Raw genomic sequence first — 14,393 nt, forward strand, 5'->3', positions numbered from 1 at the left:
GGTTGTTTCCAACCTTGTGATTCTGTGCACATTTTGTGTAACTTCTTAAAAAAAAAACTGATTAAAATGGCATTCTTATATTACTTAAAAGAGAAATGTAGATGCTTCTATGATCATTGGTAAGAGATGCTTGCAGCATTTAGAAAAGCATTAAATATTTTCAACTCAATTTCATGTTTTAATGCTAGCATGGCAGAAAGTTTGAGTGCGTGATCTGCCTCTGTACTTTGGCTTAGATTAAATTCAGCAGTGTGTGTAGGTGGGTTGACTGTCACAACAGTGCTGCAACCGTTTGCAGCATTTTGTGAAGACCTGCACTGTGCTACCTTTGCCTGGTTTTACGGAAGAATACCCTGTGCACTGCTGCTATTATTTTCCTTGTCTTCCAGGTATAATGCTATAATGTGTTAGGAAGTTCCCATTATGAAATACCAGGATATTTATCTCACGTGTAAGCTGTTTTGAACTGCTTGGTATGGCATGAGGAAGAAGAGAATAACAGAAGTAACAGAGGGCTACAACAAAATACAACTTTCTCAACTATTCAGAGTATCTACTTTTCAATACTTGAGGTATATTCCTTTTGTATAGAAGCTTTCATGTGTTAGTATTTAGACATGGATGTGCTGAAAAGCTGCTTGTTTCAGTCTTCCTACAAGCGCAAATCTGCTCTGTGTTTAGTTGTAGTGTTGCTGACGGAATTCCTTCTTTCACCTCAATTCCTGCCCTGGCTCTGAGCTTGTGGGACAGTGAGGAATACGGCAGACATCCCTCTGGGAAACGTGTGCTGAGCAGACGTCTGCTGTGCCTCGTGGCAGCTTGTGGGGCTGATAGCGGAGCTCACGTGGGGCAGCCTGTGCTGTGCTGCAGGAACATTTGGTGTGACACCAACTATGTGTGTCTAATGCTGCTCTGTCTCATAGGTGCAGATCTGACTCAAAGGGCATGGAATTCTTTTTTTTTTAAATGGTTTATTTTGTTTTCCGATGTGTTTTCCAAGCATTCAAATGCTTCACATTCCAGTTTATAAATAAATGCAGTCCTTAACCTTGCATGCCATTACAACTGCTTCTTCCATTAAGATAGGTTTCCATTTTTTCTGCTACTTCTACTTTAGTTTTTACAGTGATCAGAGAGCCATAGCAGTTGCTTCGAAGGCACTTCCCCACCTGTATCTCTCTGATTTATATTGGGGTGGTTTCTTCTCCCTTTGATTTTAGATGTTTGACTTTATTTATTTATTTATTTATTTACTTATTAATCTACTTTTGTTTACAGCCAATTACCGTCAAACCCTGTGCTGCTTATCCTATGTAGCTTTTAGTTTCAGGACATGGTTAGTCTCACTGATTTACATAGGTCTTTCCAGTTGCAGTTCTGTGGAGTACCCTGTGGGCTGTAATAGTATGTATGACAAAGCTGATTTTCCATACTTGGCCTCTTTCTGGATCTCACAGATGTTTTTGGATTTGAAGACATTCCCTGTGCAATGCATGCACAGTGATGCTCAGTAGAATTGTGTCAGGGTCCTTGTCTAGTTCTCATACTCACAGCAAACTGTATTTATAACACTGAATACGGATTTTGCTTTGCACAGGCTAATGATTTTACTATGTTTAAGACTGCAAGCATAGAATCCGTGCCAAAATATGCTGAATGGAAGCAAATCAGATTGCTGGAAAATAATGGAAACAGCAGTTGTTTGTTAATTTAGGCAACAAATGGCTGAAGTTAATTGCAGTGTTTTTGAGGAACCCTAATTATTAACTGTTTCAGCTTCTGTTTCAGGAATACTGAATCCCACAGTTCTGCTACAGTAGTTGCAGTTGTTTCTATGTTGTGATTCAGAAGATACAGGAGCTAGGATATTTCTGTCATTGACAGAGTTAAGAAATTGCCAGAATAGCACCAGAGCTGAATTATTGGAAGGGAAGGTGGAGACAGGCAGTGGAAGGGGGGGGGAAGCAGTGCCTGCTTCCAGCTCACTCTTGTTTTCATTTAGTATAAATTTACTTACAATTACTTTTCATTAGAAAAGAGTGGCTTGTGTTTGAGCAGCAGCCTTTTCACATTGGGTGGAGCAGAAGAAAACTGGGGCTGACTCCTCTGTGTGAATGAGGGAGTCATCCACCTGCTTCTGGAGAGAGAAGGAAATTGCTGCCTGAAATACACAGCATCAAACCATCAGCCATCTTCAGCTCTCTCACCGAAAATGCCTGCCTTGCTGACTGGACACACAAAAGTGTCCTGCTAGACAGAGCTTCAATCCTACCGTATTAACTCTTAATACTGGGATTCCTTTTCTTCATTTTTTTAATGATTTTTTTTCTAGTCATTTTGACTTAAAATGGCAACAAATTTAAGCAAATTAATCTGACAGTTATAATTCAAGGGATCACTTAATTTTAGTGTTTCATTTTTCCCCCCACCATCTAAGGTTTCAGGCTAAGTTTAAATCGTTTTTTATGCTGTACTTCTGGTTGTGCTTCTGCTCATCCCTACTCAGGATGCTCTCCTTCCACTGGTCATGCATGGAGAGGTTGTAGACTGATTGCAGTACCCTTTCAGGTTTTGATGTTAGCTGGACACACGTGCTTTTATTAATACACAGGGATTTTTGTTTGTAGTTTTAACTTTCCAAACCAAGCAGAAGGGATGGGTGTCTAATCAGGGAGACCTTTGGGGAATAACTGGAAAGCAATTCAGTTATAGTTATTTATATTGAAATTATATTGAGAATGTGGGTTATATTGTGACTGTATAGCAAAGTTTGCAGGGACTAGTCAAGTTTCTTGAAGATTTTCATCTGGAGCAACAAATAATTAAGCAGTCAGTAGAGATGGAAGGAACCAGCCGTACATTAAATAATATGGCCTCAGGCAGGTGTCTTTTAAACATATGACAAATTATTTTTACTGTAGTCTAAAATGGAATTCTTACCTGTAATCCTTAAGGGAAAATAGAAGGGAGAAAAAAGAACAGCATGGTGGGTTATTTTGGTTAATTTCATCTATGTATTTATTTAGAAAAACAGTTCTGTTAGTAAAAAAAATGCTTTTCTTACAGTCAGAAGCAGATGCTCCTGATCATCCTGATCAACCATTTGTAGTGGTTTTGCTGGATCTGTGAGACAGTTGTAAAAAATTGTATGGAAAAATAACTGACTACATTGATTGCACTTCAGGGATCAACCCTGAGAAATTTAGTGCTGCTCAGGAGATAACTTGAGTATACTTGAGAATATGGTTATGCTGATTGTTAGTGCAAAAATATAATAACAATTAAACTTAAAAAGGGCCAATAAGGGGCTTTGAAATTCAAATTGTTGAAAATGCAGTTTAAAAAGTGTGCCTCTCACTGTTTATGTATATAATGGGTTATTAGAGAAAATAACTAGTCACATTGCTGTGTAAAGCCTGTTACACTATGTGACAGTCTGTTCTGCTCTGAGGAGATTAAGACTTTGCAATTCATTTGAGACATTGCTTTACAAAAGCCAGCAGATGCAGGTCACGGATTTTTAGTGTGTTCAGAGGCTCTTTGTGTTTCAGTGGTGTGACCTGCATCCTGTCATTGAAGTTGGTCACAACATTAGAAAAACAAACTTTGTTTCTGCTGAACTGCACTTTTTTACCTGTCTTGTTTGTGTGGAAGAGACAAGGTTACTAACCAGGCTTTACTTCTGGAAAGCTGCTTCAATTTGTTGTTTTCCTGTTGTGATGAGCACTTTCCATCCAGCTATATACCATCACTCCTTTGTCTCTCACCAAATTCTGCAGCTGCCTAAGAATGGGAATTATTAAAAATAGCTTCTGAAGAGCTGTTGGGAGAACTGAAATCCATGTATTTGAGATTCAGCTGAACGCAGTAGATATTTCTAATCGTAATTTATTGATATTGCAAAAGACCTGGCACGAATGAAAGGAACAGTTGGAGTCGGAATTCTGGCAGTCGTGTTAAAAGCCTTTGAAACATGAGAGGCAAAGTTAGCTGACATCTTGCACTAGCTGTCAGCTATGCTTATTATTTCTTTTTAGCTTGTTTGTGGTTTTAAAGCAACAGTAAATTCCAGATGTCACTATAAGGTATATGCCTGGGCTTGTATTTGTGTAGTTTGGAAATGAGTTCATATTTATTTCCTTGAATTCTGATAATCTTATCAAGAACACCAGGTATTTAATGTGTTGTTCACTTGTATATAGTGTTTGTATGGAGACCACTAAGTTTCCTGTTTTATTAATAACTGGATATAATCAATTAATACATATTTTATATTTTTTATTTGTTTTTCTTTTTAGGTCCATTTTCCAGATACAGAAAGAGCAGAATGGCTCAACAAGGTGAGGGCAGCAATTAGCACTGCTTCCCAAAAAATCCAAGGAGGAAGGGAATTCAAGATCTAAAAGACAGCAGGGAAGAATCTGGGAATAGGATGGTTTTGGCTTTCTGTGCTCTTTTTACAAGTTCCAGTTGCTGAACCAGTCAGAGCTGTGATAGATGACATCTGTTTTCACAAGGTTGAGATTGTGTGTGATTTTTGGAGAGTGACTTTAGGTGGCATTAGAATAATGACAGCTATAATTGTGTGGAAGTCATCACAGCTGTAAACACAGTTTTTTATGTTCTACTTTTCTGGGATGCTTTCCAGTTGCTGTAAGTTCCTGACCTACAATCTAAAAATAAATCAATTTTGCAGTTTTGATTTGTGTTTGTAATAATAATGTGCGATACTGATCTGTGTAGCTTGGATTTATTTAAGTGTGTTTCATTCAAAGATCAAAGAAGAACGTGAGTTCATTAGAAAATAGTAAATAAAGTGCATGTGCTTAACATTGAGCATGTGCAGGCTGCGTGTGAGTACGTGTGATAAAAGAAGAAATTGCTTAATATCATTTTTTTTCCTTCTTATGTCTGTAATGAACTGTCTACAAAATGGACATGTTCAAAACATTGTACAGTATTTCTTAATATCTGCCTTCAAAAATACTTTTAGTTACTTCTGAAGCTGTTTCATAAGTAAGTTTCTTTTTATTTTTCTCTTAGACTGTAAAACAAATGTGGCCTTTTATTTGCCAATTTATTGAGAAACTCTTTCGGGAGACCATAGAACCAGCAGTAAGAGGAGCAAACAACCACCTCAGTACCTTCAGTTTCACGAAGATCGATATTGGTCATCAGGTCAGTTTCTGGTCAAATCTTTTTAAGAGGCTCTGCCTTAAGTACTGTTTTCATGTATCCTGTTTAAATCTGAATAGTTTTTGGTGCTTGATGAGCCTGATTCTGATTTCTGGTGTAACGTTAAAATAAAAATGTAGCTTTTTTTAATCAGAGTTCAGATTTCATGGTGTTTTTTTTTTTTGTTTAATTATTATTTTCCTGCTATCTCTACTGCAGAAGTCTGACTGAGAGCAGGGTGAAGTCTCAAAGTATAGCAGCATCTAGTTATGTGAAGAGCACATAGCAACATGATCTTAATACTGTTCATGTAATGCTTTAGATTAAATGAGCAGGGAACATTATCCTTTTCTTATCAGATGTTCCAAGTGCAATTATCTTGTTTTGTAACAGATGTACTTGACAGTATGTAATGTATGGAGTCCAGTGACAAGGCTTCTGGCTCAGCTTTTCACACTACTGTGTGTTACAGTTTCAGGGAACAGATAGACGTTCACCTGCTGTTCAATCCCATGAAGAAGGGATCATAGTATATAACTCATGTGCCTGCAGGAGAGCCTGTTTGACCAGTCCAAGCTAAGAATAAGTTAGCACTAATTGCAATAAGTTGGGCACTACTTATTCTTACCTGCTTCAACCAATATTTTTATTTTTTGAGAAGATGAAAAGCACGCAAAGGGCTGTACCTGTTGTGTTCTCTGTGTGTGTGTGTGTAGGGAGTTAGTGAATTATTGTTTTTTCTGACTAAATTATTCTAAGGAAAAGTAATTTTAATTGTAGTTCTGCCTGGACAAGAAAGTGGCACAATACTGTGACAGCGTAAGATGTGTCTAGTACAAAGAAATCAGATGTTTACTAGAGAAGTTGAGGTAGAGGTTTGGTATAAAGCCTCTAGTAAACATTGAACTAGTAAACATTGAAATCTAGTGGTCTAAAGCAAGAGTAATTGCCTGAAGGGTTGTGATTGAGTGGATCCTTCTGATTGTCTTCAGCTAAACTGATAGAATTACTTCACACCTTTGATAGTGCTTATAGTAAATGTCTAACTTGGTATCTTCACACATAATTAGGTGTATATGCACCTTTATTTCTAACTTCAGAGTTTAATATTGCATATATCAGTAAGAAGATTCAGCTTCAGTTTTCTTCTTTTTTTCAGCCTCTGAGGATAAATGGTGTAAAAGTGTACACTGAAAATGTGGACAAAAGGCAGATCATTTTGGATCTTCAGATCAGGTGATCTTTATTCTCATATTGCGACAGTGCCTATGCTTTAGAATATGTCTTGTTTATTTAAGTGGGCAGTTATGTTGGGGTGGAATGAGAAGAATTGCTTTGGTACACAAATGTTGTTACTTGTGATTGCAAGTGAACGGAGGAAGGAACTGCATGCTGTAAATGGCATTTAATTGAGGCAAATAGTATATCAACTATCTGTATGACTGCATCATTAAATTAACATTGGTTAACTAAAAAAAAAAATTTCCAAATCTAAAGCGTGATCTGTGAGTTACTGCCTTTTTTTCTAATTCATTACAACTTTGCCAAAGGATTTGGTCTGTATGACTTGTCTTTTCTCAATTTCTTAGATTCTTTATAAACACAATATTAGATAATAATTGCTGCTTTAGTACCTTGTGGTCATGCCTCCAACTGTAGTAAATCTATGTATTATATAATGGCAATTGCTTCAGGTTTCTTTGCCCTTTCATATAGTTTATAAATAGACCTACCCTGTGCTTGCCAAAGACTTTCCTCAACAGTGTCTGCAGTTACAGGGTTTTTTGAAAGCATGCTCAGTGAACAAAGCAACGTTTCTGTAGTTAACAGTCATAGATAAGTATTACGGTGACTGTTTTGCCTGTTTGTACCTTGTGGAAAGGCTGATTTGTCAGTCTGTTGTAATCCTGCAGAAAGCAGCCCTCTGCATTTCTTGCTGCTTCCTCAGTAGTAACTGAAAAGATAATTAGGCATCTCAGCCTCTGTTTTTCAAAGTCAGCTCCAAACATTAAACTTGATTATTTTTAATTTTGAAATATTTTCTAAATTTCAGCTGTGTTTAAGGCTACAGGCTCCTTTGTCTAAGGTGGGCTCCAGAGGGTTAAGATCTAAATCGGTTACTGCATCCTGAGCTTCAGTTCTGGGAGGTTGATTACCTCTGTGAGCAAGGGCCAAAAAAATTCCAGGAATGTCTTATTTCCTAGACTTCAGTGAAATCTCCAGCCATATGTTACATGGCATGACGTTGGAACCTAGTTAGAAAAGTGATAACAGCTGGAGAAGAATTCAGTCTAACAGGCTGAAATAAATTCCTTGGAGTTGTTTAAATAACAAGCCTAACAGCCTGACATTGCTACCAACAGCACTGTCTTTCAGGCAGAAAACAGAAATTGAACTATGGGGTAACTATCATAGCTTCTAGCAATTGAGGCTAGAATGGAGAATTTTGCTACTGCTACTGGCAGTAGACAAAAATAAAAATTGGTTTAGTAGACCTTTTAAAATAATGAGAGTAGTTCAGAATACAGAATTACAGATCACTGTAATCTGGGAAATGTGTTTATGCTATTCTTAAGGCTTTTTCCTCTGGCTATTTCCTACTGGCTACAGTGATCACATAAAGTGTACTGGGCTTCTGATCTGATTCCGTACAGCTATTCTTGTATTCACACAAGTCTGTCCTCATTAAACTGTAATCTATCCCTGTGGTCTGTACATTATGGGAGCCATAATCTTACTGGGGTACTATGATCTGAATGTGTAGAACTTGCTGAGTAAATGAGTCTTCAAGTTGTATGTTAATGTTGCTGTGGAGTTCTATGCTGCTTTGACTGTTGACAGACCCAGATAAATATCTTAATGGATACAGCCGTGTTTAACTTTATTGTAAGGTTGAAAGTTTTTGACATTGCATCCTTAAAGGCAGTTCATTTCTTACTCCGATTACTAATCATTTTATTGTGGACTGTCAAATGAATATATTGTTTCCCAGTCATCATTACACAAATAACTCTGTTACACAGTGCCAAGACTGAAGTTTCAATTGCAGGTTTGAGTTGGCCTTTCTGTAATACTGTTACATGAATTTATAACATATACTTATAGAGTTGGCTGTGTGTGTGTGTGTGTGTATATAAATAGCTGGCTAGTTAGATACAGATATAAAAAGAAATTACATCGTTTAAAATTGTGTATTAAAAATTATATACCTATTTTTAAACTGCATTCTTTCCAGACAAAGCAATGGTCATCTTCCTAAACCCATTGTGTTGTTTTCTTCCAGTACCCCAAACTTGTCATTTTGAGTAGTCTGAAATAAATTCCAACGTTGGGCATTACAAGAATGTTTTGCTGCTCTTGTGCTTTTCTTTTTTACTGTATTTGTTTGAAATCAGATAGCATCATCACACACACAGCACAGTAAACTGCAGGTGATCTGAATAACAGATACGAATGCAGACACTCTCACCTTCATTCTCTTGATTCTGCCTTGTGAGTGGTTCCATTTTCTTCATAATTTCCCAGAAATAATTTCTCTGTAATAAGATCAAACTTTTAAAAATGGCTGAACAGTTTTTCGCTATACAGCTTAGGTCTCTTGGAAGTTAATACAGTTCTGCACCTAGAATACCTTAAGTGACAATCTTGTATTGGTAGCTCCATCTTACTGCCATTAATGTTTGCCAGAAAGGAAATGATTTCAAACTTGGAGCTTTATTTCAGCAAAGCTATTTGACATATGAAGAGCCACCAACATCCAAGCCAGTTTATAACCTCTGCTTACATTATCTAAAAAGACCCCAGATGTTTCTGCTGTTAGGTTATAAGATGAAAGTATCTGTTAACCAATTCACATTTCAGGATTGAAGTGCATCAGTTCTAGGATTTCTCGAACAAGTGATATTGACTTTGTTTTTAGTATTACGAAACTGTTCGGGCTCCTAAGGATAAGCTTGGAAGAACAGAAAATACCTTTCTATTTTATCAACAGATATCTGATGTAAAAATAAAAATTCATCTGTCCTTACTGCTTGAATGACTTGAGGAACTAATGGTAGTGCCAGATCATCGTTCTGTGTTTGAATTGAAACTCAAAGGGAACAGAAAGTCTTGCAGTAACTCCAAAAGCAGCAGGAAGAAATTAAACATGCAGAAGCTTTGGTTTTACTGGCCAGCACATGCAAAATTTTAAGCATTTGGGGTGCTCCCAAAATGAGGTTCAAGAACTCCTCAGGGAAAAACTTAAATTGTTTTTAATGTTATTTTCTAATTTGCTTCTATCCTTCCTTCCCCATCAGCAAAGTCTTGTCTCTTTTGGCTTAAGCCTTGCTCAGTGGATCATCCTACTAAGCATGCTCAGTTTATTGAATTTCTAAATATTGTCTGTTTTCACAAGTCTCTGGATAACTCAAAACAGCTTCCATTTGTAGCAAAATAACAACCTCAGCATAGTGCTGCTTTTATTACATTAGATAAAAGTGCACCTAGCTCCACATAATGTCATTGAGACTTGTATAACAGCTTTTGTAGAATTCCCAAAATTAATCATGTGTGTTTTCTCTTACGTATGTTTCTGGGGATGATGGCATACATCTTTGTATTAATTTCTCGGTGTTTTGATAATAGTGTTGATGTTATGAGGTGGATAGAATGGCTTGGGCTGCAAGGGACCCCAGGGATCATATAGTTTTGTTGGGTTGTGCAGGACAGAACTAACTCTACTGCAGTTCAATTTACAAAAGTGAAATGTATTCCTTTATTGTTTTTCTTTCTTAGTTTTGTTGGAAATTGTGAAATTGATTTGGAAATCAAGAGATACTTCTGTAGAGCTGGTGTAAAAAGTATACAGGTGAAGTACAATTCTTCTTTATTTTGATATCCAGTTGTCACTGCACTGCAGTTTGTGGATGAAATAGTTTACAAGTTGCCAGAGAGAGACATTAATTTTGTGATTTTGTTACTTACCTTTTTTTGTTTGTTTTTTTTTCAGAATTGAGTAATATTGATATTATGTAAAACTTCAGTACCATGACTGAGCTGAAAAGGGTACTTTGAGATACAGAATTGTTTTAAATCAGTACCATATTCTACGGGAAAAGAGAGAATGAAGCTAGTTCAAATGTACATTTGGTGTGTGGGTTCATAAGAGGAATCATTTATCTTAGCTTTAGGTATTACCTAATAATGTAGATCACAGAATAACTAAATTGCAAGGGCTGAAAGGGATCTCAAGCTCGTTGAGTCCAACTCCCCTGCTAAAGCAGGTTCCCTACAGTAGGTTGCACAGGTGGGCATCCAGATGGGTCTTGAGTATCTCCATAGAAGGAGACTCCACAGCCTCTCTGGACAGCCTGTACCTCTGCTCCATCATCTTTGTTGTAAAGAAGTTCTTTCACATGTTTGTATGGAACTTCCTGCGTTCAAGCTTTTGGCCATTGCTCCTTATCCTGGCCTCATCTATCTGCCTCCCATCTCCTTTTAGATTGATGAAGTGAATTTGTAAGTCCAAGCATTTAATGTGTATGTACAACTTTATGGATTTGGATGAAGTTTTATACGTAAATATAAATATATATATATAAAAGATGTAATTCTTCCAAAATTGCGAACTTTATGAATTAGAACTGTGAGCATTGCCAGTGAATAGATTATATTTAAACTTAAGCTGAATTCAATTCCGTTGTCTTTTTCTGTTTCTCTCTCCCAGATCCATGGTACTATGAGGGTTATCCTGGAACCACTAATTGGAGACATGCCCCTAATTGGAGCACTATCACTTTTTTTCCTTAGGAAACCTGTAAGTAGTATCTTCATTTCTAGTCTCTTCAGGTGATAAACAACTTTAGTCAGTAGATAATGGAACAAGAAATAAGCAGCAAAAGGAACAGATTTGGGAAATCACTTGGGAAATCACTTTAATTGAAATTAGTTTCCCGTGGAAATGGTGGAACAAATTTTACTATTAGTAGAAGAAAACAAGATGAATAATAATTACCTTGGAATTATGAAATGTATATGTCAAAGCTGTCCACTTTCCTTACAAGCTTATAGTTAAAAGAAGAGCAATAGGTACCTTCTAGATGGTTTGTAAGAAAACATTGCTGCTGTTTCTCATGACAGTCTGCTAGGGAGTATGGTCTGTGTTAAAATTCCACTGCATATGTGCAGAATTGTAAAAACTATGAGGATGCTATTAACCACAGGTTAAAGTCAGAGTATGGAGATGATCTACTCTGATGATTGAAGTTTTTAACTTCGATTGTAGGTAGGCAATTTTCATTACATTTACCAGTGACCCAAGTGTGAGAACAGGTATAGTACAGATTGAGATGGAATTGGCATTTAAATTGGTCGTGACAGTAGCAGAGTGGGAGAAGATGTCACGTAATTCAGTTGGAAGAAGTGCTGAGCTGAAGTTCCTGTCTGGGCAGGAAGAATAGCCAGAGCCTGAGCTGCCAGTGTCTTGCTGGTATGAAAATTGCATAGAAAGACTGGAATGTATAAACAAGAGGAGAGCTTGCAAGAAACTTTCAGTTTCAGGGATAGAACTTCAGCAGAGATACTGACCAGTTGGAGGGTACCCAAAGTAGGGAGAAGAGAGTTCGCTATAAAGGACAGGCCAAAAGAATAGGAATTGTTTAGTTTAGAGAAAATCAAGAACGTTCTTGAAAAATGTCAAGAGCTGTTAAAGAAAGCATGTATGTAATGTGTTCTAGTTATATAGGGTAGACAGGATAACAAATTTCAGCAAGGAAGATTCAGGCTGAATAAGGAGAATGAAGGAAAGCATGATTGGTAGCGCTTGGGAGTGACTTCAATAGGCTGCTTAAAAATAATCTGAATTTCTGATGTCTTTTAAGAACATATTGGACATACATCCATTAGGACTGACATAGGTATAGCTCTTCTAATTGAAACAGTTCTGACCTCCCTCAGCCTTCTGGCAGTGCTTTGCCCAGCACAGCCCAGGATGCCATTGTGACAGGGGCACATTGCTGGTTCATGTTCAACTTTGTGTCTGGGCAGCACAGGTCCTTTTCTGCCAGGCTGCTTTCTACCTGAGTGATCCCCAGTGGTGAGCACGGTGCTGTTCCTCCCCAGGCTCAGGATTTTGTACTGCTACTACCGTGTTGAACTTCATGAGATTCCTGTTAGTTTATTTCTCCAGCCTTTTGAGGTCCCTCTGGGAAGCAGCAAAACCGTCTGGTGTGTCAGCCACTCTCAGTTTTTTGTCATCAGCAAACTTGATGAGGGTATGCTCTGCCCTATCATCCAGATGTTAATGAAGATGTTACACAGGCTTGGACACAGTATTGATATCTCAGGTACACTACTAGCTAATTACCAGCTTCTAAATAGACTGTGTCACTGATCACCACCCTCCGGGCTGTCTGTTCAGCCAGTTTTTATCCTCCCACACTGTCTGCCCTTATGTCAACAGCTTGAGTGTGAGGATCTTATGGAAGACAGTGTCAAAGGCCCTGCTGAACTCCAGGAGGACAACGTTCAATGCTTTCCCCTCATCCATCAGGCTGCTCAGTTTGTTGTAGCTTGTCACGTTGGTCAAGCATAACTTTTCCCTGGTGAATCCGTGCTGATTTCTCATGGTCATTTTTTTCTTCAAGTGCTTGGAAATGGATTCCAGGACTAACTGCTCCATCCGTACGACAATCTTGTTTTAGAAAAATAGAAAGGAGTATGTAATACATGTTATATGCTTGCTGGCTCAAAGTTCCTTTGATGTTTTGTGTGTGAGGCAGTTTCAGTAATTTGAGCTTCAATATTGTTTTTAATAAGCATAGTAAGAGAGCAAGTGGGGGGCATCATGGAAATTCTTATAACATACAGGCTTTTTTAAAGAAATTAGTTGTTCCTATTTGTTACTCAGAAGTATATTTTGCATTGGAACGTTTTATGTCTTGGATATTTTCTAATTACAATATAAAAAGAGTGATGTCAACTCGAGCAGATTCAGATTATGCCTGAATTTATATTACAGATATATGGGTTTAGGAACTTTGAAACAGTCTCAAATAGATTATCCTAGTTTCCTCATCACCATGACTCTGAAAAGTTGATCTTATTTTCATGGTGTGGAGGCATGGAAACATACTTGAATGAAGTCAGAAGATAGGCAGTTATATTCTTTAGTGACATCCCATTATTTTAATAGTTATTTTGCTCTGTCTTATGATATTGGTTTTATTGACTTGGTGAAAAGGTAGGTTTGTGTGAGTGTTTATATATGGCGTAATAAAAAAAATCTAGTGTTGGTTGCTTCTTTCTTGTGGCTCATGTCATTATTCTAGCCCTTTGGTAAAAGGGAGGCACTTCATGCAGCACCGTTAAAAACATCGTTTCTCTTATTTGGAAAGGATCGGAGGAATAAGTTGAGATGAACCAAATTTGGATATCTGCACATTTCTATGAGTCTAAACATTAGAGAGATGTCTGCTTAGTTTTATCTCCTTTTTATCCTCTGGCACAAGAAGTAAGGGTTTAGGGCATCCGTTAACGTTCATGTTTAGACTAGCAAATTAAACAGGGCCATGAGAAGGATTGAATGTGAGAGCAGTCTGCACCGTGTCGCCGTTAGCGTACTCACTGTTTTTATTTCTGGTTAGTGCTCTCCCAGTCCATTTCCTGACTCAGTACTGAATGCTTAACTCGTACTACACCTAAGCTAGTAAACTGAAAATTTATCAAATGAAACAATAACATTTCTTATCAGGACCTCATGAGTCCCAGCTTGGGAAAGAGTTCCAGAGAGCTTCCGTCTTTAGTCCTAACCCTCCGCCAACTGATTAAGGCTCTGGTTCAGTTAGTATGAGGAGAAAGGATGGGGAGTAGACTAAACTAGGCAAATCCAAGAAGTCAATGCTCACACCCTAAACTGTTAATAAAATTATTTTTCACCCTGTTTTCATTTAATTTTCATTTAGTGGTCAAGGTCCCAGCAAACTAAAGTGTGGATTGTCCCGTTCCCCTCCCCCCCCCCCCCCCCCCAAAAAAAAAAATCTGTGAATCAAGTTATTCTGTAGTTTTATGTTATACACAGATCTCGAGGTTTTTTCCAAGCAGACTTATAGCAGTAAGCAAATTCTGTCACCCTACTAGAAAGCAAGAAAGCTGCAGCCAATAAAGGCTTGACTTGACTTTTAGTTTTTTGTTAGGAGAGAAGAGGAATTAGTTGGCAATAGCAGTAGATTTTGTTCTCA

The 14,393-nt window shown here is 37.6% G+C and overlaps 1 protein-coding gene across 1 annotated transcript in view; it reads left to right on the top strand.

Annotated features, from left to right (window-relative positions):
* Nucleotides 1-14,393, top strand: part of ESYT2 (extended synaptotagmin 2) — a gene marked incomplete at both ends in the record, with an annotated part of 67,726 nt that overhangs the window by 20,303 nt on the left and 33,030 nt on the right. The window contains 5 exons of the mRNA XM_079538324.1: nt 4,299-4,340; nt 5,044-5,178; nt 6,335-6,411; nt 9,952-10,024; nt 10,883-10,972. Of these exons, the coding sequence (XP_079394450.1) occupies nt 4,299-4,340; nt 5,044-5,178; nt 6,335-6,411; nt 9,952-10,024; nt 10,883-10,972 (417 nt within the window). The remainder of the gene's footprint in view (nt 1-4,298; nt 4,341-5,043; nt 5,179-6,334; nt 6,412-9,951; nt 10,025-10,882; nt 10,973-14,393) is intronic.

This window comes from Tetrao urogallus, assembly GCF_951394365.1.
Source record: "Tetrao urogallus genome assembly, chromosome: 7".
Taxonomy (NCBI): domain Eukaryota; kingdom Metazoa; phylum Chordata; class Aves; order Galliformes; family Phasianidae; genus Tetrao; species Tetrao urogallus.